The 24,689-nt window shown below is 35.4% G+C and overlaps 5 protein-coding genes across 8 annotated transcripts; 1 reads left to right on the top strand and 4 right to left on the bottom strand.

The window, feature by feature from the left end:
- Positions 1 to 3,147: 3,147 nt before the first annotated feature.
- Positions 3,148 to 4,220, bottom strand: LOC119075761 (larval cuticle protein A3A-like). The gene is made up of 2 exons (XM_037182302.1): positions 3,924 to 4,220; positions 3,148 to 3,850 (listed from the first exon to the last, which is right to left on the bottom strand). The coding sequence occupies exons 1-2, from the start codon at positions 3,990 to 3,992 to the stop codon at positions 3,206 to 3,208; spliced, it is 714 nt and encodes a 237-aa protein (XP_037038197.1). The 5' UTR covers positions 3,993 to 4,220; the 3' UTR covers positions 3,148 to 3,205.
- An 85-nt stretch (positions 4,221 to 4,305) lies between these two features.
- LOC119075763 (cuticle protein 7-like) lies at positions 4,306 to 5,183 on the bottom strand. The gene is made up of 2 exons (XM_037182303.1): positions 5,064 to 5,183; positions 4,306 to 5,002 (listed from the first exon to the last, which is right to left on the bottom strand). The coding sequence occupies exons 1-2, from the start codon at positions 5,070 to 5,072 to the stop codon at positions 4,346 to 4,348; spliced, it is 666 nt and encodes a 221-aa protein (XP_037038198.1). The 5' UTR covers positions 5,073 to 5,183; the 3' UTR covers positions 4,306 to 4,345.
- Positions 5,184 to 5,233: 50 nt separating this feature from the next.
- On the bottom strand, positions 5,234 to 24,584 carry LOC119075757 (serine/threonine-protein kinase dyf-5). 4 transcript variants are annotated; one of them, XM_037182296.1, is made up of 12 exons: positions 24,487 to 24,584; positions 18,637 to 18,906; positions 18,388 to 18,555; positions 18,270 to 18,331; positions 17,932 to 18,208; positions 17,535 to 17,867; positions 17,261 to 17,475; positions 16,330 to 16,758; positions 16,019 to 16,261; positions 15,764 to 15,879; positions 15,604 to 15,689; positions 14,161 to 15,179 (listed from the first exon to the last, which is right to left on the bottom strand). In XM_037182296.1, the coding sequence occupies exons 2-11, from the start codon at positions 18,790 to 18,792 to the stop codon at positions 15,604 to 15,606; spliced, it is 2,085 nt and encodes a 694-aa protein (XP_037038191.1). In that variant the 5' UTR covers positions 18,793 to 18,906; positions 24,487 to 24,584; the 3' UTR covers positions 14,161 to 15,179. The 4 variants fall into 4 exon arrangements, with proteins under 4 accessions (XP_037038193.1, XP_037038191.1, XP_037038190.1 ...); XM_037182295.1 differs by having other exon boundaries at positions 18,637 to 19,004; positions 24,487 to 24,579; XM_037182298.1 differs by lacking the exons at positions 14,161 to 15,179; positions 15,604 to 15,689; positions 24,487 to 24,584 and adding exons at positions 5,234 to 5,243; positions 10,604 to 10,613 and having other exon boundaries at positions 15,728 to 15,879; positions 18,637 to 19,709.
- Positions 5,628 to 6,232, bottom strand: LOC119075764. The gene is made up of 3 exons (XM_037182304.1): positions 6,159 to 6,232; positions 6,021 to 6,099; positions 5,628 to 5,963 (listed from the first exon to the last, which is right to left on the bottom strand). Exons 1-3 carry the CDS (start codon positions 6,189 to 6,191, stop codon positions 5,698 to 5,700), a joined length of 378 nt encoding a protein of 125 aa, XP_037038199.1. The 5' UTR covers positions 6,192 to 6,232; the 3' UTR covers positions 5,628 to 5,697.
- On the top strand, positions 11,605 to 13,353 carry LOC119075760. The gene is made up of 7 exons (XM_037182301.1): positions 11,605 to 11,792; positions 12,064 to 12,128; positions 12,190 to 12,340; positions 12,463 to 12,685; positions 12,761 to 12,908; positions 12,968 to 13,064; positions 13,126 to 13,353. The coding sequence occupies exons 2-7, from the start codon at positions 12,065 to 12,067 to the stop codon at positions 13,274 to 13,276; spliced, it is 834 nt and encodes a 277-aa protein (XP_037038196.1). The 5' UTR covers positions 11,605 to 11,792; position 12,064; the 3' UTR covers positions 13,277 to 13,353.
- Positions 24,585 to 24,689: the final 105 nt, after the last annotated feature.

Genomic DNA, 24,689 nt, shown 5'->3' on the forward strand with positions numbered 1-24,689 from the left:
TATGTTTAACTTTCGCATGGGGCAGGCAGTACATTTTTTGTTTTAGGTTATCACAAAATGTTTGATGTTCAATGCAGTCATCTCACAATACTACTTATCCTAGCCTGAACGATCGATTAAATCTGCTACTTGTTCTGTTAACATATATTTTACTATTATATAGACCATGATAGTCGGAGGTCATCGCTTCTTTGTCAATACTGTCGATAATATATGGGTAATTCCAGGGTTAGTTGCGTTAAAAATTTCGTTATCTGTGAGTCATAAAGTTAATTGTGTTGGCTATGTTTTGCGGTAACAAATCAGTCTATAAATTTTCTAATACTTAGGAGACACAGTGCTTTCATACCAACAAGAATTGGAATTTTTAGCCTGCGAAGTGTGACTTGTGTGATCGCAAAAGTCGTCGGTTAGTTGCGTTACACGTTTGTGCCTTTTCGAAATATTTTCACCAAATAAAAAATGATTTCGATAAACTTTTTAGCCCCGTACGAAGTACAAAGGGGCTTATAGGATTACGATGCCGTGTGTAATTGATGGAATTCGAAGCAGACGGTAAGGGCAAAGTGTTTGCCTATGTTCATAGATGACGAATCCGCAATAAAAATTTTGTCTGTCCGTCTGTCCGTCTGTCCGTCTGTCCGTCACGTCGATATCTTGAGTAAATCAAATCCGATTTCAAAAATTTTCCTTGAAAGATAGTCAAAATAGTGAGGCTAAGTTCGAAGATGGGCATATTTGGGTCGGCCCTTCGTGAGTTAGGGCCGCCTAAGTGCTTTAAGGTCTTTTGGTGATATTTATGGCAAAATAAACGATAGAAATGTAAATGACACGGCAAATGATAGGTAATGTCGATATTATTAATATTATTAATGTTTATTAAAATCGGGTGAATGGCCCGTGAGTTAGGGCCCTAGAAGTGAAAGGCTACTCGGCCCTAGGTGTATTTTGCATATAACTCGAGTAAATTTCATCCTTTTTTCGTAATTTTTGTTTCATTTGAAAGGTAATCGAAGCCCGAATATAATGTGACGAAGAACGTTTTAAATTTGGGTCCTTGGACTGAGGCCGCTCCTCAGCCCTGAGTGTATTTTGCATATAACTCGAGTAAATTTGATCCGATTTTCCTAAATTTTGTTTCATTCGAAAGGTAATCGAACGCGGAATAGAATGTTGTTGAAAAAAAATTAAATTTGGGTCCTCGGACTAAGCCCGCTACTCGGCCCTAAGTGTATTTTGCATATAACTCGAGTAAATTTCATCCGTTTTTCCTAATTTTTGTTTCATTTAAAAGGTAATTAAACATCGAATAGAATGTTGTTGAAAAAAAATTAAAATTTGGGTCCTTGGACAAAGGCCGCTCCACGGCCCTAAGTGTGTTTTGCATATAACTCGAGTAAATTTGATCCGATTTACCTAAATTTTGTTTCATTTGAAGGGTAATCGAACACCAAATAGAATGTTGTTGGAAAAAAAAAATTGGGTCCTTGGACTAAGCCCGCTACTCGGCCCTAAGTGTATTTTGCATATATCTCGAGTAAATTTCGACCGATTTTCCTAATTTTTGTTTCATTTGGAAGGTAATCGAAGGCCGAATATTGTGCTGTTGAAAAAGAATAAATTTGGGTCGTTGGACTAAGGCCGTAACTAGGCCTTAGGCCTCTCAATAAATTAAAATTTTAGGTCAACTTGAAATTTGTGTTACATTTGAAAGGAACGTCGTACGGGGCTTCGTAATTGCGCTATGCGCAATTTCTAAGATGTACACATTTCATAATAATTTGACTTCAACTACGGTGACAGACGCACTAGGGTGACGTGCGCAATAGATGTACGGGTTCGTACGGGGCTCAGTCGCAGCAAACGCTCCGACTGTTCTGATGGCTCGTTTCCCTGAAAGCTATGGTCAAGACGCGCAGTTTAAGCCCAATATCAGGTTGGTAGCCCAACATTTGGGGGAGATATGTCTAAAGAAGTGATATTTTTCGGAGGTCATTAATAGCCAGCAATTTTCTTTTTTTGCAATTGGTGGTTATTACCTCACAGAAAATGTTGCTTTGGCTCAAAACTCGAGCTTAAAATTCGAGGATAACTTTATCACCACTGGGAAGCTGTTTTCACCTACTTTACTCACCCAACTAACCTGATCGAGCCAAAGTTATTTTTCTTGTGAAGTCATATGCTGTAGCTTTCGAATGACACCGATCTTCAGTTTTTATATGAAAAAATGTAATTTTGACATCGCTTCGGTCGAAGTGATTTTACCTTACTTCAAAGCAGAATGATACAAGTTAAGAATTTTAGCGGGAGATATTCTTTAAAAAAAAAAATTCTGCCCAAAAGTTAAACAAAATTGTGTCTACCAGGGTGCGTCAATGTTAACAACTTCAAAATCCAGTTACATTTCAATCTTCTCCAGGTAGCTCAATCGGTAAAGCGATGGACTTACGCCCTATATGTCGCGGGTTCGACTCCCGTGTCAGATATAGTTCATAGGGTTTTTCCTAATCATAAATGATTAGTCTCTGCTGTTAGTTAACACTAGTCAGCTCTATCGACCGTAATAAGTCTCTAAGAAAACACCAAAATGCTGAACACAGTTCTTGTACGTCATATGAATAAGTCACAATCGTGATTCTGATATGTCAACTAATAGCGACTCCTATGTTCTAATAGATGAACCACACAATTTACAATTCACAAATGTAAAGTCTCCCGAAAATATGGGTAATGCACAACAGGCCCATTGGCGGTTTAGGTGCTTGGAAAATGTCAGCTTCCTGCCCATCTTATCCTATCCTACCTTCTTACTTACTAATTTCCTAACTATCGTGAACTGAGAGGGTGCTGCTGCTTTGACCATGTAAACTTAATGAAAGCTATCATCAGTTATAACGAAAAATGAACCGAAAATATTATTCATGTAACGCAATATTTTCTCGGGGGGCAAAGTGCTGTGTAATGGTCAAGTTTCGAATCGGACAGGCAACAAATGTTTTATTTGCAAGGCGCGCAGTTTAATTCCAATTTTACTGTTGCGGTAAGATTAGTCTTTTTCAAACTTTTGTTATTTGCTTCTTTGTTGGAGCATTCAGTTAAAAGTCGATGAATGAAAAATGAAAAATCATTTTATTTGAAAATTGATCTACTTATAATTATCCGCATCATCTTTTGGCTCATTAAACAACTAAATTCGGTAAAAGAACTAATAGTGATAATTGAATTCTGGTGCAGTATATGAAACATGTGTGTTCAGTTGGGCATGTTCTACTGGTTTAAATACTTTCACAGCTGGAGCAACATATTTTACTTCAACGGCCTTATGCTCCTCTTCTTGATCTGGTTCGGCAACAACTATAGGGGCAAGGTTTACAGCTGGCTTTACAGTCGTTGTCTTAGCTACCTTTGGAGCAACATATGGTTGTTGGACGGCAATTTTATGTTCTAAATGGGCTCCATTGAAATGCTCGAAATGGGCCCCATTGAAATGTTCCGAATGTGCTTCATGTGCGTAATAATGAGCTGGTTCGTGATGCGATACATGGTGCGATTCAAAAATGGGAATTTTTATGTCTGTTGGTTCACGGTGAACGATAGCATTGAATCCATTGTGTTCATCGGCAGTATATTCGACAATTCTGCGGAAACCATCGGAATCAATTAATTCGTATTTTCCTGTAACAGTGTTGCCCTTTCGAGATTCTTGGTGACTCTTAATATCGCCTGTAGAATGATCATTGACGGCATAGGAAAACTCGTATTCGGCAGGACTTTCATTGTGATCATTGTAATGCTCGACGGGGATAGCGATGGACGCAGCCACAGAAATAAGGGCAAAAGTTAGGGCGAACTGTAATGAAGAAAGAGTTTAATTGATATTTTTATCGGTGCACAGTGCACATTCTAAGATAAAAACCACTTACTCGGAGAGCCATTTTGATTTCAAGTGTTGCAGATAATTGGTTTAGTTTGAATAATAATTCGTCAGACATTTGATTTCTTTTATACTTATGAAATGTCTCAGCAAATTGTTTATAGCAACTCCCCTTCTCCACCGAAATCAATGAAAATTTTTTTGTAGTCGATTATTGATTTGAATCAGCGGGTAATAGAAAAGGTAAAATATCTGGACAATACCAGCGTTGTTTGTGTAAGAGTTTCAATTACGAAGAATATGTATCACTGAAACAGGAAGCATCAATCGAACGACTTTGAGGAGTTTAGTTTAGGGAATTTTGTGCGTCGAAGATTCTATATATCTAATCAAAGGTTTGGGGCTGTAGTTGTAACAGAAACACCTCGACGTAATGCTCTAAACATAATTTATTTACATGCTAGCCGAAATCTAATAGGCATGATGTTGGTTACCATGATGTGTAATGGTTGCATGGCTTTCGGCCAATTGATGATGATGGCTCAATGGAGCTGCATAGGTTAATGGGGTTGCATGATGAATGGATGCATGATGGATCGGTTGAGCGTAGGCAATTGGAGCTGCATGATGGATTGGTTGAGCGTAGGCAATTGGTGCATGATGGATTGGTTGAGCATAAGTAGTGTGGTGTGCAATTGGCTGAGCTACGACGGTGTGGTGTGCAATCGGTGCAGAGTGGGCAATAGCAACTGGTGCAGAATGGGCAATAGCAACTGGTGCAGAATGGGCAATAGCAACTGGGGCAGCATCATGATGGCTAGGTCCGTCACGGTGGACTACAGCATTGAAACCGTTATGAGCATCAGCAGTATATTGTACTGTTCGTCGATGACCATCAGGTTCAACCAAGGAATATTGCCCTTGAACATTGTCGCCATGTCGCGATTCTTGTTGTTCTTTGATGTCACCAGTATGTGGATCATGTACGGAATATTTGAAATCGTATTGAGCTGGTGCATGATGTTCGTAATGTTCCGGTGCTACGGCATAAGCCAATGGTGCTGCATGATGAACTTGCGGTAAGAGACCAGCGTTAGCAACGGCCACCAATGTACTGAGTGCTAAGAACTGAAGGAAAGAACGATTGGTCAATATGGAAGTTAAGTCACAGATTTCTTTGCGTACAAACCTTAAGCATTTTCACGATTAGTTATTGACTGAAAGGGATACTGAATGAGAGTGATACAGATTTCGAAAATTATCAACTTTTTATACCAAAAAAATTATTATCAGATGCGATGCTGAAGGTGGCGAAAATTACGTAATAAATCTGCATTGATACAGTTAATACAGATGTATTGGGCTTTCACTCAATTGCAAGGTGAAGTAATTATTTTCTTAAATTGCAATTGCATTGACCCATTGCATTCAAAATTGGAAGAGAATGTTTCGAAGAGAATATTTATGTGAAACCAAAACCGAATTTCCTGTCTTGTACACGCATATAATGCATAATACGACTCAGTGGTTTTGTTTATTACTTGTTTTGAAACTGAAAATCGTAAAACAAAGAATCAGTTCAGGGGTTCTACTCTGCAGAGGTTGTCCTGAATACAAAATTTTCTGATTTCTTTAAGAGCATTCATGTAATAGATGCAGACAAAGTTACTGGCCAGGAATCAATATGCTCATCTTCAGCGTGCTGAAGGTTTTTATCTACAGTTTGAATAGATAATCTCACATCCATCGATACTTCTTCAATATTTGTTTTTATTATAAACAAAAATTCTCGCGTTTGATTATTGATTACAACATGAAATTAATTAATTAAATGTTCTTTGATAGTGAACATAACTTCTTGCATATCCACTATCAATATAAACGGTATGATCATGATACTGTCTGTAAGTCGGTTTGTATGGTGGCGGCTGCGGCTCGGGCTGTGGTTTCTGATTCGGATGCTGGGCCCCAACTGGAGCCGCAAATGATATTTGATTATTTGGATTCAAATAATCAGGAGATGTTATAACAATATTATCTAAAGATGGTTGGATTAACTGCTGCTGTTTGACGGTGATGCCTGTAATACCTGTAATAGCACTCAGATCATATACAACTGAAAGTCTTCGTGTTAAAGTGTTTATACCGTCAGGATAGTTGTACACAACCACGTTATTACTATTCGAAGTGTAGCAAGGTTTTCCCAGTGATATGATGGCAAACACCTATAGATTGTACGAAATTATATTCCTGTATGTAATGCGAAAAGTTTTAGCGAATTTACCAAGAAATACGTAGATCGATCCATATTGGACATCTTCCTAAAATACTCAACTTACTTAAAGAAAATCGCTTGACTTTATATATCGTCGTCTCATCACATAAATGAGATGTTCATTCAAGTTCATCATTGATTTTCATTAATTTGATATTTTATTTGCACACCTTGAAATTGTGAATGATAACGAGAGTAAACATATTATATTGAGCATATATCAACTGGTTCTTGCAGTGAGTATTATTAAAATCAATTTATTATATTGACGCAAAGCTAGTAGTAACTCGTTCTGTGTATACATCAAATTATTTGTAAAAGAATGTCCCTTTTGATGAATGATTTCAAAGAAAATTGATGACTGGCCCCTTCAAATTTCATCCTAAAATACATCAATCATCGAAGGCTCAAATGTATGATTATTCATGTTTTACGACGAAAATTATTCAGCGGATGCCTAAAATACTTTTATCATTTTGTAATGCAAAAGATTTGAAAAGTTATTACATTCATAACCAATATTACGTTTATCGTAAATGACAGCAAAAACTCTTTTTTACAAATTGCACAAGGTTAGAGAGACACTTTTTGAATGTAGTTTCAATTAAATTCAATAAAGTAATTCGGACGCAAATGAAAAATAAAATAAAAGTAAAACAAAATTGTTGAATTTATTAAGTGAGTGCAAGTGATTTTATTAAAATTATTTTTTGTATTTAAAATATCGATTATGCAATGAATAGTCCGGTCGTTTTTTTTTATTGTGACAAAGAAATGGGTCCATATTCAATTTCTTGAATTGCAAACTGGTTTAAATTTAAAATTTTATTTTTGAGACATAAACATTTTTTGGCTTCTATATATTGCACGGTAATTGCTTTGGTTTACTTTCAGTTGGTTTGAGTAGTTTGTATCTGGCATATAATTATTTACTTCGGCTATAATTTAATTTCTCTCATCAAGGTAGAGCATCCGATAAACTCACCCCCAATTCTTCACATATATATTAACATGTTGATGTACAATTGAATCTACATGCCGTTGCCATTTCTGCTACTTTGCTATTTTCGTCAAAGGTTAAAAAAAATACTTCGGAAGCGTTTGTTGTGAAAAACGTTGTGTTTACCTCGGGGAAATTTTAGAAATTGTATTTTCTCAGGTATGCAATTTACAACTTTTTTTTCCCTCGTTGAACAGATAACTATTTTCGCCCTCAAAAAATATTTTCATTTGGAATAGTACAAACAGTATGTGAGATGAGAAGAAGCCTTGAATGTTTAGAAATCATGCCCGCACGTTAGTAAGCGGGCGTGACGCAAGTCCACTACCAAAAATGTTTTACCAAAATTTTTTTGAGGACGGCGGAGCATATTTACAGCAACTTTTTGACTTCTCCCCCTTAACTCTAACGACCTCCAAACTAGAATATATAGAATCTAGGAGGCCATAGTTCGACGAGCTATCACACGTTACTGCAGCTTCAAAATTGGCCGAGATATTGAACTTCGAAATATCGATGTTTGTATGAAAATAAGCAAAATCTCCAATTTTCAGATAATGCAAATCGCCTACGTTAGTTAGTTAGTTACTTAGTTAGTTCCTATGGAAAAGTGAATCCAGCAACTACTGAACATTTCTATAGATTTTACTGAAATTTTGGTTATAGGCTAATAATGGCCCAAAAATAAGAATGGAATTTATCAAAAGTTGGAAAAAACCCATATCTTGGGAGCTCGAGCTCCATACAAATGCCATATAAAAGCCAATTTCTATGTATGTTTGTGTGAGTCATATATTTTGTTGCATGATATGGATGGTGAATGGTGTTATTTTCGATATGAGTGAGATGTTCCAAGGTTGGTTTCTAAATTTTGGAATGACAGATGATTCCTCTGGTACTTCCTAACTTCCATCGGATTTTTTGATGGATTTGGGTTAATTTCGACATGAGTGAGATGTTCCAAGGTTGGTTCCTTATTTTTGGGATGACAGATGATTCCTCTGGCACTTCCTAACTTCCATTGGATTTTTTGATGGATTTGGGTTATTTTCGACATGAGTGAGGTGTTCCTACGTTGGTTCCAAAATTTTGGGATGACAGATGATTCCTCTAGCACTTCCTAACTTCCACCGGATTTTTCAATGGATTTGGGTTATTTTCCATATAAGTGAGGTGTTCGAAGATTTGTTTCTAGATTTTGGGATTCAGAATGATTTCTCTAGAATTTTTTAATTTCCATAAGATTTTTTGATGTTGTCGAAATGACACACTTACAAAAGTGGTGATATCAGTCAAAAAACCCTTAAAGGGTAAATGTGACGCAAGTCCTTTATCTTACTTACAAAATAACTGATATCGCTGAGGGTGACGCCTTGTGAGTCGTACGCAAAAGTCTTATCAACAAAAAATTGTCCCAAAAAATTTGAAAAAGAAAATTTTACAACAAGAAATTTGCGTCACAAGTGGCAGATGATTCTGTTTTCTTCTGTTCTTTTAGTACATTTTTTAATTATTTTCCTATAAAAAGGTTCCTCAACATCTGCCACTTGTGACGCAAGTTTATTTTTGTAAAATTTTCTTTCTTAAATTTTTTGAGTCAATTTTTTGTTGATAAAACTTTTGCGTATGACGCACAATGCGTCACCCTCAGCGATATCAGTTATTTTGTAAGTAAGATAAAGGACTTGCGTCACATTTACCCTTTAGGGGTTTTTTGACTGATAGAAATATAATCTGATAGTCTAATGCAATTAAGCAGAGACTTTGTGAATCTTTGTGTTAAAACTAATGAAGTAAAAGATTTTCCACACTTACACGAGCTGGTAGTTATTGTTGTAAATGATTCCACACAAAATTTGATGAACAAAGAACCAATTAAAATCAAAATTTATATTTTAGTATTTCATTCTCGTTGTGAGAGCGTGCCTAGCCAAAATTCAGAAAATATAAATCTAGATTGTCATTTGTTCGACGAAATTCTTGTGGTATCAACAACAGCAACAACTACCACATTAGAAAACATGTCGTATTTCATTTTGTCTCACTGTAAATATTCTCTAAACAGGGCCGGATTATCGTTTCCAGCGCCATGGGCCAAGTGATAATTTAGCGCCAATACCAAAATTTAAATTTTTGACGGAAATCTATTGTGTTTTTGTATTCCCTCAAATTGGTTCATGATCAGGCCTCACATGCAACATTAAGCCACCTTATTAAGGAATTTAGTAGGATTTCGAGCAAAAGTAAGGAGAAAATTAGGAATTTTGAAGTTCTAATTGATAATGATGATAAATAAGGGAAAAATTAGAAGTTTTCGATCTAAAATTTTCAAACAAACAAATGAAAAATGTTAACTTGAATGAAAAATTCACAAATTTCTAAACAGTAAAAACGCCTAATTGTACGATAATAATTTCGTAATGAAGTGAAGTACAACCAATTGACAAATTTATTGGTTACTAAACTTAGAATAACCGAGGAGCATATAGAAGGGCGACCACTTAACATTTTTAAAATTCTAATTTAGTCATTTTCGTTGCTTTTCCATGCTATTCGATTTTTCTATGGGCTAAAATAATTTTTTCGACTTTTTCTTATCAAATATTTTTTTTGGTGAGAATGTAGCGTCAAAAATGCCTATCATCAGACAGAGTGTTTTTGATGGTTGAGGTTGAGGACGAGTCATCTCAGTGTAAAGAATTAGGCTGCATCTGTGTGGAGGACAAGTATGCTTTCGAGAATAATTTTGCCTTTCTTGGAAGGATGGAACCAACCTTTAATGCCGAAATGCATTGTTTTTCACTGAAAAATTTAGGTGAAAATACAATTGTCCTCGAAAACTTTCTCAGTTCGCGGTTTGAGTTTCTTTGGATTGGACTGCTTTGCAACGCAAATCTGTATTTTTTGGCCAAGTGTAACGTCAAGCATAGGGACAGCTGGCAAATAGAGTGATATTTTGAATGAAAATTTTCGTCCCAATTTTTTTACAGTGCCATAAATTTATTTGCCACACTCACGGTGCGGTTGAACAACTTTTTTTTTGACAAGTTCGTAAACATTGGGTTTCTCGTCAAGAAATTGTTTTGGGGAACCAAAAAAAACTTTTTTGTTCTGGCTCAAAATCGGCTGCTTGTGCATGTTCGAGAAAAGTGATAAAAACGACGTTTCTCCATACATTTTCCTTGTGTTGCTGAAAGTGACGAAAAAAATTGTTGCGTACGAACGCTTTCTTTTTATCGATAGACAACATCATTTTCAACAAAAAATTGTTCTAAAAATTGTTAAAAGTCGTAGTTTTTTTATATCACTTATTCTGTCTGCAATTTTTGTAGAATTCGGTAATTCATTTGAGCGATATAGAAAAACAATTTCCCGACGAGAAACCCAATGTTTACGAACTTGTCAAAAAAAAAGTTGTTCAGCCGCACCGTGCACTGTTCACTTTCAGTTCTACCTCACTCATCCTTGGAAGTACGTTTGCAAAGTACATACTTTGACACCAAATGATGGTTCTGACTGTTTTATTTGTCTTCAAATGTTACTCGAATATTTTTGAAATTTTACTTGTTTTCCTCATAAATGTTGACTGGGCGTTTTACACAACAACGATTCATCTCAACATATATAGCTTCACGTCGAAACAATACTTTGCGGAGGACATAATTTAGATGGATTTGAATGTGAACATTAGGCTCTGTGGTCAGAACTTCTACCACATACATTTTGATTGCGAGTTTGTGACAGACTGACCAAAATTCCGATTATACTCAGGAAGAACCCAATGTTTTCTCACATTTGAGCATAACGAATTTGTACCCAAAAGTACAATTTTCTGTCATCATGATTAAAATTCCAGCGCCACTTTTTTCCAGCGCCAGTGGGCCGGGCCCCCCTAAGCCCATATGGTTAACCCGGCTCTGTCTCTAAACAAAGATCACAGAACGACGCCTTTGTCTATGGTAATAAATAAACGATTAGAAAAATGAGAAAGTATAGCAGGTAATAAAATGAGAATATTTTCGGAGATAAAAAAAGCGTTTAAGCGCAGTGTTGGACAGTGCAAACATTAGAATTTACTAGGTTCTTTCAAAAAGTTGGTGTTCCCAGAGTTTACATATTTGTACAAGTTTTCCTGCATCTAGCGAGTCAAATACATCAAAATATTGAAAGTTGCTGCTGCGTGAGCGGATAGCCGTGAAGTATCGTCAAAAAAATCGCCAATGTTTTTCCTCTACTAACTTTTCTTGTTAAAAAGTCTTCTGTAATTAATTGTAACAATTTTTCCTTTTTCAATTTGTACAAGGAATTTTTTTTGGCGATCTGGCTTTTGGTGATCTTTTACAAATTCAATGAGTCAATGATACTTCACGGGAATTGATTTACGAGTCAATGCTTTATGGTAACGTACATGTGATTGAGAGAACTTAGACTATCGCTCTGTAATTTTGAAGAAGACCGAAAGCTTCAAAGTGTCAACATTATTTGTGTTCAGCTTTAGTCTTTTACTGTTTATGGTTCATCCAACTAAACTCTCATCAATCATTCTCAAAACGACGGGATAAAATATTTTTGCCAGTAGAAACATAGAGTCGGTCAATCATTCAAAAATTCTTGTTCTACTATTGTTGCTGTTGAAGTAAAAGGTTGGTTGTTAAAAAAAATTCAACAAATTTTCATTGAAATTGTATAAAATTAGCGTCGGAGGTCGGAGGACTAACGAGCTCAAAAATATTATCAGAAATGATTACCGGCTAAATCAGATGATTAACCGATATTCCAAGATATCAGATGTTGTAAATTAAACTAAAAAAATCAATAAAGTGTCGGTTTACATCAAAGTCTCTAGCCTTTCTGACGTAATAATTTGCAAACTATTATTTGCGACCGTTACTCATTAATTATCTAATGTTACAGTATGGCCAGTTCACCAGTCAATGATGCCTTACCGGTGTTCAGAAAACATGCAGCTTTTAATGCGAGTGAGTTTCCAATTTGCTTTTCTCTTTTTTCCTTTTAACATTTTATTGGAATTTGTATCAGATGTATCATCATTCGAAGAATTGATGATTAAGGGCGAAGCACAGGATACGTGGGTCGGCTTATGCGAAAAGGTGGGACAGTTTCTAGCAACTACGAGAAAAAATTTCGGCACGGAAGGCGTAGAGAAAGTATTTCCGAATGTATCTATTGGGTAGGTTGATTATTCCTTTTCATTTTAACTGTCTGTAGCTTAATATTCGTCATAAACATTTACACAAAGACACACTGTCACATACTGTGAGTCTAACTAGCTTCAATTTTGTTTTATTCAAGAACACAGTCAGTGCTTGGGGAGTGGATTAAGAAAGTAAATAATTCTTGGGATGATTCATTGAAGACAATCATACCGGCAAGACGAATGAATGATGAAATTTCGGAAAGAATGAGGGCTAGAGGAATGGAAGCGGCTAAGTTAATGGAAAATACAAATTTCGTCAATTTAGGCAATTTACTCACAAAGAATGTTCAATTATTATCCGGTCAGCCAGATGTGCAGGTCGGCTCACATCAATTCCAAATCAAAACGTAGTTGGTTTTTCAGTGTAATCTAATCCTTTGACCGAATTTACAGGTAAATTTCGCCGCAACAGAATTAGTTGAAGGTCCATTAGGATTAGACACAGCCTTGTTCTTAGCTGATGTTCTCATTAAATATCACCAACTGTTGAGACTCGAACACAACATTCGCTATGTTACGAGCGACTGTGCTAAGAGTTTCGGTAACAATTTTAATCATTTCGAAAAATAGAAAATTTCGTTTATCAGACACCTCATTCAGGTCGTGCATTTGATGAAGAAATGAATTCGAATGAGGCAGACCAGAAAAAATATTGGAACCAGACGTCGTTTTTAACCGGATGGGAAATTATTAGAAGGTAATGGAACCGGAATTTTGCATCACAAGATTTCATTAGAACAAAAATCATACATTGTTAGGGCAACCGAAGATCAGGCATTACTCGAGCGGAGTCAACACGGCGAGGTAGAATTGGTGGATGTGTTTGAGGCTGGATTACGTTTGGTTTCCAACCGAAATATTGACAATATTAACTTTATGATAGTCGTTGCTTTGGCTGAAATTTTTTAGGTTTTTTTTGGCAGGCGCTAGCGTTTTTTAGGTGGGATAAATGTAAATAAATGTAATTTTTATAGCGAACAGTCAAATGTGTCTTTTATTCGAGCATTGATTTCGACTGTGGCTGCAGGAATAGGATTTTGCATCACCTAACTAATCAATAGGGATTACCAACCCAAGCAGCCTTTCAACAATTTTCAGGTCATTCTCGTTTTTTTTAAACATCGTAGAGAAGAGAACAAGAACTTACATTTAATTCGTATCATTCGTACCATATATCCACGTGTCACAAACCAAAAAAAAAATGAAAATTGAGGAAAAGCACTGACACAAAACTGTTAAACCTTGCTAAGTTACTGGATCAAATGCTATCTATTTTAAAGACGACTCATTCAATGTGATTCATTCATAAAAAGGCAAATAATTCAACCTTTAAATTTCTAAGACTTGAGACCTAAGTCTGGACCTATATTTAATCTTTTAGAATAGGCAAGACAACCTCAACAAAATCATTAAATCTACTACTTCATTTCTGTAAAGTAAATCACTTGACACAAGATCTATTACTTCAATATTTCAATTATACATTCCAACTCTAGCAGCTCTCTAGAAACCGCACACATATTGTTTTACAAAGCGGTTTCTAGAGAGGTGCCTTGATTCCGTTTAATAAGAAAGCACTAGCGAGACCTTCGGTTATTCTTGTCGTGGTTGTCGATTGCAACTGACTAACCGTTCTTATTAGATGTGAAATCATTTGGTCCTTCTTTATTTGCAACTAGAAAATTGACTCGAATGTTAACCTACATTTCACAATGTCTTTAGATTCAACTGGTCGACACCTACACGTCCAACGTTGCGGCTAAAGTTTAAATGTCAGAATGATTTAACTTACGCAGAATGTAATTGGTAGTGAGTAACATTTATTAAATATTTTTGTTGCTATTTTGGACGGTTCGATTTTTTTTATAAATTTGCTAATTATGACAATATTTTATTGTTAATTTACATTGTTCTCAATAATTCTCAATAAACATAAACTAAACAGAACCATAGTACAAAGTAATTTACGGCAATTGATCACCTAATTAACAGTTAGCTATAATGTGTCTAAATTACATGTTATATCACAGACGTCTTTAAGATTAGTTTTTTTTCTTCAGAATACAAAATCTACTCTATCATGGCTAATATTTCAAAAGGAATTCACTAATTTTAGAGCGTTATCTAATCTCTCAAGTGAATTTACTCTCATGTATTGGGTACTGATTCTCTATTGATTAGGGACTATTTTTGGGAAAACATTTTTCCATATTTTCCAGAATTTCCCAAAATCATTTTTTTTAGATAACTAAGATAAATCTCGGAAAATGTGAGAAAATGCAGGAACAAGGCAACAATCAGGTTCATGGTCGACCGAGTCTTATATTTTCCTATACTTTCCCATATTTTCGAAAAATATTTTTTTAGATAAAAAAGGGAAAAAACAGGAAAATGGGTGAAAATTCAGGAAAATATAAGGCTCGGAACAGGTCAGGTTGACCTGAAACATGATGTTCAAATCATTTGAATCTTGGAACTGGACTTGAATTTCAGGTTCAAAGGATAGTCTTATATTTTCCTGAATTTCCCCACATTTTCCTGTTTTTTTCCCCTTTTTTATCTAAAAATATGGAAAAATGCTTTCCCAAAAATCCGTGCTTTTAATGTAAGCAGACTTAGCTTGAATACAGACGTGGGAAAATATTTTGTAAACGAACTTTAGGATTCACCACTTTCGCTTGTTTCCATCTTACACAATCAATTCATCAGAAGAGATGACGTAATAGTGTAGGATGCATGAGTGGAGATCATGAGTCATTTTTTGTATTAAAAGTCGTAAACAAAATTAATTTCTCTGACTGTAACAAAAATTCTAATTTTTATGCATGAAGAGTGCATGAAGATATTGATGAGAATTTGAAAATAAAATTTTTGAGACGAGATTTGAACCGTGGACCTCTTGCTTATGAAGCAAGCGTTCTACGTACCAAACCACAGGACTGAACAAAATTTTATTTCCAATTTCAAACCGTTCCTTTACAATCAGCTCATATAAACTATACCTCCAATACATGTAAGTACCGATGAATCACTTCGATCGAATCTACGTCACAAGATGGATGTCACATATCGTTATAATTGGTCTGATTGTTAGTGCAATCTTCGGGTTAATTTGTATTGTCGTACCGAATCAAGTTTAGTTTTGTCTTCATGCACTCTTCATGCACAAAAATTATTCGGACACCTTTCGGTGAAAGTCCGAAGCAATACAGCATCTAGAAAAATAAAAAAAAAATCTAATTGTTCAGGTACTTAGATGCCCAGTCCGTTCGATTTGTTTTGCTATTCGTTGAATAATTGTTGCTCAACGGATCTGAAATAACTTGCAATAAGATCAATCGATACTGCGATTGGAAACACTCATGTAATGAAAAAGAAATAATTTTTCGTATCTACCTGTTTCATCCACCATCCATGCACTGAGCCTTTCTGATTTCTTATTGGACTGTTCCCATGGAAACAATTTCGCATTTTTGTAGTCATTATTGGAAATACCGTGGCCGAAGACATTGCTGAAGAAATTTTTTTTTAATATTATAAACCATGGATGTGTGGAGGTATGGCAGGTGGAAGGTGAATTTTGCATTTTTTTAAATTCTGAATGGTCCTTGCGAGTCGAACTGAATTTTTTGTAATTTATTTAACTCTTACTTGTAAGTAAATTGTTGGGATCGTCTTTTAGTAGCACCCACATTGGCGCTCGAATGTCCTTGTTTGAAATCGTCGTCAGGAATTCCCAGGTCTCTCAACGTCGAACCTTTCGTTTGCGGTACTGTATTCGGATATAAATACTTAACTGGGCTTACTCTGCCGTATGTTGATGTACCGAACAGATCTTCCAATTTTATTGTGGATATTGAATCCTTTCGCGGCCTTGACGATTTAATTTTACTTCTGAAAAAAGATTAAAAAAATTTCTCCATTGTAAACGCTTCACCGAGTTCAATGTCGTTTCAACAAACCCTAACAAACTCGCAAATTCATCATCTTCAAAGGTATCGGTCGTGTTCCAATTTTCCATCGGCATTTGTTTCGCTCGTATCAGTGAAGCAGATGGTATGTTTCCCATTAAATATTCGTTGTGACCATCAACTTTCTGTTTATTTTCCAATATTGGAACGACGTTCTTTTGTTTGGAAAATGCGTTATATATTTTCGAGTCATTGAGCAATTTTTCATTGTTATTGTTTGATGGATTGTGCAAATAAAATCCTTTGTAGGTGTTTGCATACGCATTACCACCGTCGAATGTTGTCGTCGATGCTATAGATTTTTGTTTGTTTGGCTTGGTTCCGTTGCTGTACAGTTGGCCCACATTCCGGTTGACATATATGTCGTTTATCTTTTCGTTTAAATAACCATTGTCCGGAAGTTTATTGCTTCGAAGAAAACTGTAAGAAGTCGATGTCGATATAATGTCATTTGAATTCTCTAAATGTTGGTTCGATTTATAGGACAGACTTAAAAAGGACAGGCATTTTTAAATGTAATTTATAGGATGATGAAACTGCGACTACAGCTGGCTGACTAAAATGTGGTACATAAATGTGCGATGTTCATTATGAAATGTAAATATGTTTTGAGTGTCCTATCTGCAATGTGACTTTAGTCTTACCTAGCATTTATATGTCATAAATTATGATCTTTATACCTAGCAAACCAAAGCTGTCGTCATAATCTACGGTAACTGTAAAATATAGAAAAGCTGATGAGAATAAATGAAGGAACGTTGCACAGAGGTTCCCGGAGTGAAATTGAATGTTACCGAAATTTTGTTTGACTAACGAGTATAGAGCAAGAACACAGTTTCAACTAAAGAATTTTGAATAAAAGGACAATGGCTTTAGGGGCTACTCTCTGTCCCTCCTATAAACTTATAAACCTATAATCTACCTCTCTGACAATTCTTCCGATGTTCTTGCAGCCGATTTTGCCGTCCCATTCAGAACATTACTCAGATTATTTTGCTGTTGTTGTTGACTCAACGCTAACTTGCCAAGCATCCCATTGATCAATTCCAAATTTAGTTCCTTTTTACTTTGACCACTGTGCCGTGCATCGCCGTTGTTAGTCAAATTATACTTCTCATTCCTTAGTCCATACGAATCCTGCGAAAAAAATTTCATTTTATTCTCTGTTAGGAATTACACAAAATTGTACAATTCACATCCTCGCCGTTCTCTATCATCGCATGACCATTCGACCCATAACCATTCGTCCCATTACTTATTATTGATTGATTTTGCTGTGACGCAACTTGTGTTACAGGTGTTATGTGATGCGTGGTCGATGATATTCGTTTCACAATTTGAAAATACGGATATTTAAGAGATTGCTGTGCGGTCGGACGCCGCTCCGGATCCCATTGTAAAAGGTCTTCCAGTAACTGAATACCTGGTGAACTGGCTCGTGTCACCACAGCAGTTAGTTCGACTTTCGGACATTCAGGAAAGTGAAACTGAATTACCGAAGCAAGTCGATGGCCTTCGGACCACTCATTCTGCAATGATTGAGTTGTTAATCGAATAAGAATTGCATAAAAACGAGAAATGCTGTGAATGTACTTTATCTGGTGTTCCTAAAACAGAACAAATTTTAAATAGTTGATCCACCTCGCTACTTCCCGGAAATAGCGGACGAAACGTGTACAGTTCAGCCATAATACAACCGATGGCCCATAGATCTATAGCGCTTCCGTATCGAGTAGAATGAAGTAATACTTCTGGAGCTCGATACCATCTCGTCGAAACATAGTCAGTATATGGGGGTCTTGAACGGATTTCTCTTGCTAAGCCAAAATCCGCGATTTTAACTAGCTCTGGTCCCGAACATAGCAAATTTCTATAATAAGAGATTCATGGAAATCGTTTTCATCTTTTTCAATTTTGTTTAATTAGATTACTCAGGCTTTAAATCTCTATGGAAGAAACCATGACGATGCATGAAACCCAATCCACTCAAAACCTGTTAATTCGTAAAATGTTAGCAAGGAACAAAAAGACATTCTACCCTCCACCTACTTGAAACAACATATTTCGAATAGTTCCTTCCGGAAAATGTGTTTCTCGATCTTTGATAAGTTGATACAAATTCTCCTTCATATACTCAAATACGAAATAGAGAATGTCATTTTCTCGGATCACTTCCTTCAGCTTAACAACATTGGCATGTGACAATTTTTTCAGTGACTGTAAAATTAATGAAATTCGGAGATTTACAGAAAATAATGGTTTCACCCTTGTGTACGTGCCCGAAAGCCGACGACTTACCTTCACCTCACGCAAACTCATTGCTTCATCCCATGAATAGTATTTCCTTTTCATTCGTTTAATTGCCACCTTTTCGCCGGTGTCTTTACGCTGGCCAAGGACCACCGTTCCATAGGTACCATCTCCTAGTGGATTCAGCGTTATGTAACGATTCATTTATTTTTCTTTTGTAATTCACTGGCACTTTTAATTTAGCTTGTCCTTAGGTAGCATTCACTTCCATTTTATTGTTTATGTTGCTAAATGAGCAACTTGCTCTGCTTTAATTTTCTTGTTTTTCAAATAAAACAAGAATAAAACTTTGTTTTTAGAAATGCCTTAATTACACCAACGAACCGTTGATGAACGGTCGTGTGTCACATACTTGGCTGTTTAATGAAAAATTAATGAATTCAATTCTTTAAAATGTCTCCGTAAAACTATTGATTTTTGGGTTGGGAATAAGCTCATTGTATGTAAGTGGCACATTGACTCAATTATAACGATATTAATGAAATATTAAGAATGCAATAGGGGGGAACAGTAATTCATATCCTATTGGAACACTTGAATACATAAATAATTTATATAATTTCTCTGCGATATTGATTGGAACGTTTTCGTAAAGCACTGGACTAGAAAGTATCCACTAAAATTGATATTCTAGCAATTTAGAAAAATAAAAGGTAATAACAGGGGTTATGGACACTATATTCACTTTGTTATAATACCCAAGTTTATCGTCAATATAATTTTAATATTTCGCCATTAAAATGGGAAGTCAATCGATGCAATTTTTTTTCGTAATTACACATCATCAAAATGTAAAATATTAAAAATATTTTGTTTGCTTGTGGTTGTCATGGTTGTGAAACGGTGAGCGTGCGCCCAAACGACCATAATTTGTTTATTATTATACCAATCAGATCTATTTGCACGCAATTTGGATGTACCGCTTCTTGGGGGTTCATTTTTTAACAGACACAAAAATTACTGCCACACTACACACATGACCTTGTTAACTGGAGCAAACACGCTCTGTTTATTTATTTGCTTCAAACACTTTCCTACAAAAGTTGCTGTTAAAATTCTCTTTCGCTTAGAGCGAAAGTTTAAAAATATATATTTCAACTCGATATGAGGTAGAGCTTAAAGTTAAATTGCCAGAAAAAAAATCGAAAGGAAGACTGTATATTATATTGACAAATTGTATATAATCATGATAGTTACTATTTGACGGTGAAAGCAACTACCAACACGGAATATTTAAATTGCCAGCAATAGTTTGAGCTAACAAAACGTTACTAAAAGAAATGGGAGACTATGCTAAGCTTTTTCATAATAACCGGCCAACAACATACGACATGTAAATCTACTACTTCTATTGTTCAATGTATCTTATGAGTTATATGATAGTGGTCAAATGGCCCGAATTGAGTTTAATGAATTGAACTGATTTATATGTTTTCTATCTCGGTGCTAGGTGTATCTGGGACTAAACCTGTCTTGCCCGTTTCTCTTCTATATACTCATTGAAGAGTATAACCTGAAGACAAGACAAATTTAGTCCCAAACGCACCGAGAAATTTCTATGTTATCGGTTAACTCTAAAGTCGTTGATAAATAAATAAATTTTAAAAAAATGGGTCAAATCCACTCTTCTTGCAATGTTGGCTAGTAAGGATTGAGGCAACCAAATTATCATCAATCAATCAATTGCAAACACAATCTTTAAAAAAATATTTCGATACATATAACACTTATAACAGTTGATGGCTTTGTCGTTGCCCGCCTGAATTCTGCACCTCGTACCTCGTCTTTTCTTTTTGCTTGAGTGACATTCTTACAATTGAATTTTAACTGTGAAGCTATGTTGGCACATTCAACATGTCTAGGAATAGCAACGGATAACGTAAGATGGAGTACATCTGTTTGAATTCAAGAAGCTGCTTAGTTAGTTAATTACCATTTCTAGGTAAGGTTTTTTCTGAAATATGGAATGTTTTCTTTACGTCCTCCCTACCACTAAATTTCTTTTCCCCACAAAAAGTAAACAGTAATTATTCCCTTGACTGAAAGTCAAGGGTCTTATGCCAGAAAATACCCTAAAATGTTAGTAACCATACAGTGTATGAAAAATTATCAAAACTTTAATTGTTTGAAATAAATTTTTTTTTGTCACGACGATAACTTGAGTAATTCTTAACCGATTTGGATGATTTTTTTTTTAATCGACGAGGAATGAAATTCCTGAGGTTAAGTTCGAAGATGAGCCATGTCGGGATAAGGTTCTGGAAACTATTCCAGAAAAACATGATTTTATTGATAATTGTAATTGATAATACAGTGCTGATAATTGCTATTGTGATAATTATAATTTAATGATAATTTAATGTGTTGTGGTGATATTATATAAAATGTTATTAAAAACGTAGAAGAATGGGATTTCTGAGGTTAAGTTCGAGGATGGGCAATGTATAAGGTTCTGGAAACTATTTCAGAAAAATAAGTATCTGATAATAATTGGTAATAATAATATTGTTCCCTTGACTGAAGTCAAGGGTCTTACGCCAGAAAATACCCTAAAATGTTGGTAACAGTTTACAGTACAGTGTATGAAAAATTATCAAAACCTTAATTGTTTGTAGCCATTTTTTTTTGGCATCACGATAACTTGAGTAATTCTTAACCGATTTTGATGATTTTTTTTAGAAGGTGGGCTATGTCGGGATATAAAGTTCTGGAAACTATTCCAGAAAACAGGATTTTACTCTGTTGATACTTGATAATACATGATATTATACCGCTGATAATTGATTTTGTGATAATTTATGATAATTTAATGTGTTGTGGCGATATTGTATGAAATGTCAAAAACGTAATTGTTTTTATCTGTCTAGAACGATAATCTCGAGCTTATCCCTCTAGGGAGTTTTTGTTTATCTCGATATATCTGTTCTCGACAGATAAAATATGATATGCACCTATTGCCAGACTGTTATTTTGACGTGTAGGCATTATGGCCCACGCCTTCGGCTAGGGCAATAATGTCCAACACGTCAAAATATCAATCTTGGCAACAGGTGCATAATATATAGTAACCATTTTTTTTGTCATGACGATAACTTGAGTAATAATTCTTAACCGATTTTAATAAAATTTCTTTTAATCAACGAGGAATGGAATTCCCGAGATTAAGGTCGGAAGCTATTCCATTTACTATGTTGATAATTGATAATTATTGGTAATTGATCATGATTCCCTTCACTGAGAGAAGAAGATAATTCTGTTTTGAATGAAGTCGTTGTCGTTCCTGTTGTCAAAGTTCGGATTAACAGTTAATTGGAACAAACTTTTAGGACTGTCGTATGACTTTTAAGAAAACAAAATAATTTACCGCATTAACTTAAGTATGGTTGCCACTCAACAAAAAAGTACTCCTTGAGATAGCGAACTGTCAAGTAAACAAAGCAAAAATTCATTTTTTTTTTCTTTCACACGGAGTATTTTTGTGGTAAATGGTAAATGGAGAAATAAAAATGGTTACTACAGTGGTATTATTGATATTTAGGTATTTATCTTCGTTCTGGTTACTTCATTTTCGCAATAATGCCACAGCGAAGAATTCGCCTAATTTAAAATACAATGCACTACGGCAATTATTTTTTATTTAATGCCACCACGAAAAAGGCTGTTGGCGCAACCTTCTAATAATACAACCTTGGAAACCACAGCGGATCATACTGATACAGACAGAGTGTGAGTTGTGTGGATTGAGTGGAATTCATTGAAAACGTCAAATTCCTAACAAAAAAGACATTTGAAATGTTGGCGACTGTACCTGAAATTACATATACAGTGAGCATATAGTATTACAAACAAGCAATTCTAACATTAGACAACTCCGACGAGTGTGAAGTTTTCGGCCCGAGCGAAGCGAGGGTCGTTATTCACACGAGTTACGGTATCATATTGCAATCTTAGACAGCTCGAACGAGTGAAATGATCTAGTCTGCTTTTTGACAATTGAAATTCAGTTGACAAAAATGAGGCTCGATAATTTTGTTTTGCTTTCACTTTAATTGATTAATTATATTGGAAAAATTATCAGTCAAGGGACCCAACCCGCCCAAAAGGTGGGACCTAGTAGAAGTAAATATCCAATTAGGTAAACATTAAGAGTCAATTCGCAAAAACTTCGAACAGTCGGGATTCAAGCCGACGGCGATCCCAACGAGTTATAGCTCAAACGAATCGTCGTTCCATTCTGAAAATTTCGTGGAACAACTTTTTTCTCAAAATTTTTTTCTTGGGCTGACATTGCCCTTAGAAAAACTTTCTCCGGAGCTGTCGCGAAAATCGTTTCTTATCAACAGATACAACATATGAGATGTGAATAAGGTCAAATTGTGTATGTTTATCGATGAGGGAAATATTGTCGAAAAAACTGACATTTTTGAAGTGCGGGTGGCTGGGGAAACAAGTAGCAGGAAGTTCTAACCTGGAGTTTTGTAGCTTACTTCACGCCTTATCTATTGATACCCCACACGACCATACCCACCGTCACAAATAGAAATGAAGTTGATTTTTCGAGGTTTTTCACTTGTTGCGGCGGCTGGGTGGACCAGACATCGGCGTTTGTTGGTCAACTATATTCCCCTTATCGACCTTCATAAACGTACACAATTTGACTTTATTCACATCTCGCATGATGTAGCTATTGATAAAAAACGATTTTCGGGACAACTTCGGAGAAATTTTTTCTAAGGGCCGCCGTGTCAGCCCGACAAAATGTTTTCGAGAAAAAAGTTGTTCCACGAAATTCTCCGAATGGAACTACGATTCGTTTGAGCTGTAGCTCGTTTAGATCACCGTCGGCTTGAATCCCGATTCCATATAAGCTGTTCGAAGTTTTGGCGGATGGACTCTTAACTAATTGATTTTGTCATTGAAACAAACCGCAAGTTCTTCAAGTGGAAGTCAAACTAAAGACGATAAAAAAAAACAATGGTAGATCCTTAACATGTAATAAATACGTCTACACCTCTATACGTCTTGCACTGAACCTGAGCATGTAGTTAATTACACCTCACGAAATACATCAAAGTAACATAAACAAAAAAAATGTATTTGTTCAACAACAAAAGAGCCTAATTGTATTGATGACCAATCCAATGACCATGACATTGAATGACAAAAAAAAACATTTCCGATAATGATCGAGGAAAATCCTTTAATTGAAAATTGATTTGAGTTATGCTACTATAGTGCAGAGTAGAATACAGTATTACAATATGTAGAGGCCTTGATGACCGCACACCACCGATATATAATAATTTCTGGTTTATTGGAAAACATTTACCAATAACTTTGAAGATATAAACGCAAACGGATATTAACTACGTATTTCAATGGACTATAATCAATTAAATTTTCAAAGAATTTCAAGGGACTTTTCGTAACATTCGAAGAATTCATTTATTAAAATTTCAAATTTATCAACTGAAATTGATCGACAACTTTCATGGTGATTCCATGAAGGTATTAAAGATAGAATTTGTCGCTGTAACGATAATAGTCCCTTTGCGGTAACGAAAAATGAAAACGCGACAGTGCTTAATGAGCCACAAGAGGCCTGATGACCCATTTAAGTTCGACAAACAGACACTTACTGAATTTCATGAGAATGGTATATGACTGAATGTATGTCTCCTGCGAGCTCAGTGACAAAAATAGAACGATTATTCTAGAGACTTAAAAAAATATTAATTACTGCGCCATTGGTAGATCACATTAATCAAATACTGAAACTACTTTCACTTCAATATTCCTCTTTAATCGTCGTTTATGTTATTTTCACCACTAACTTACAATCTTTTTAGTGACTTTAACAAAGTATAATAAAAACAATAAAAAAGTAATTTTATTTCTGTAGATACTGTCTTTGCAGGTGTTACGTTCAACTGAACAAAGGTTTTTGACAAAGCCCACGGCGTATCATGTTTGTTGTTTTAGTCGCCATGGTATCCATCATCGAACCAACAATCTCCATAGTGTATGAAATTATTATTATA

The sequence above is a fragment of the Bradysia coprophila genome, unplaced genomic scaffold, assembly GCF_014529535.1.
Source record: "Bradysia coprophila strain Holo2 unplaced genomic scaffold, BU_Bcop_v1 contig_232, whole genome shotgun sequence".
Taxonomy (NCBI): Eukaryota; Metazoa; Arthropoda; class Insecta; order Diptera; family Sciaridae; genus Bradysia; species Bradysia coprophila.

Bases quoted from the DNA above. Each gene is read 5' to 3' on its own strand.
- LOC119075761 (XM_037182302.1), bottom strand. From the start codon at position 3,992: ATGTCTGACGAATTATTATTCAAACTAAACCAATTATCTGCAACACTT. The intron at 3,851-3,923 runs GTAAGTGGTTTT...TCTTCATTACAG, and splicing joins AAATCAAAATGGCTCTCCGA to TTCGCCCTAACTTTTGCCCT.
- LOC119075757 (XM_037182296.1), bottom strand. From the start codon at position 18,792: ATGAATCGTTACATAACGCTGAATCCACTAGGAGATGGTACCTATGGA. The intron at 18,209-18,269 runs GTAATCTAATTA...CTCTTATTATAG, and splicing joins CATAGAGATTTAAAGCCTGA to AAATTTGCTATGTTCGGGAC. The intron at 17,868-17,931 runs GTACATTCACAG...CAATCATTGCAG, and splicing joins TTTTAGGAACACCAGATAAA to AATGAGTGGTCCGAAGGCCA.
- LOC119075764 (XM_037182304.1), bottom strand. From the start codon at position 6,191: ATGTCCAATATGGATCGATCTACGTATTTCTTG. The intron at 6,100-6,158 runs GTAAATTCGCTA...TACAATCTATAG, and splicing joins ATCGATCTACGTATTTCTTG to GTGTTTGCCATCATATCACT. The intron at 5,964-6,020 runs GTATAAACACTT...GTGCTATTACAG, and splicing joins TGTGTACAACTATCCTGACG to GTATTACAGGCATCACCGTC.
- LOC119075760 (XM_037182301.1), top strand. From the start codon at position 12,065: ATGGCCAGTTCACCAGTCAATGATGCCTTACCGGTGTTCAGAAAACAT. The intron at 12,129-12,189 runs GTGAGTTTCCAA...AATTTGTATCAG, and splicing joins ACATGCAGCTTTTAATGCGA to ATGTATCATCATTCGAAGAA. The intron at 13,065-13,125 runs GTAATGGAACCG...ATACATTGTTAG, and splicing joins GGATGGGAAATTATTAGAAG to GGCAACCGAAGATCAGGCAT.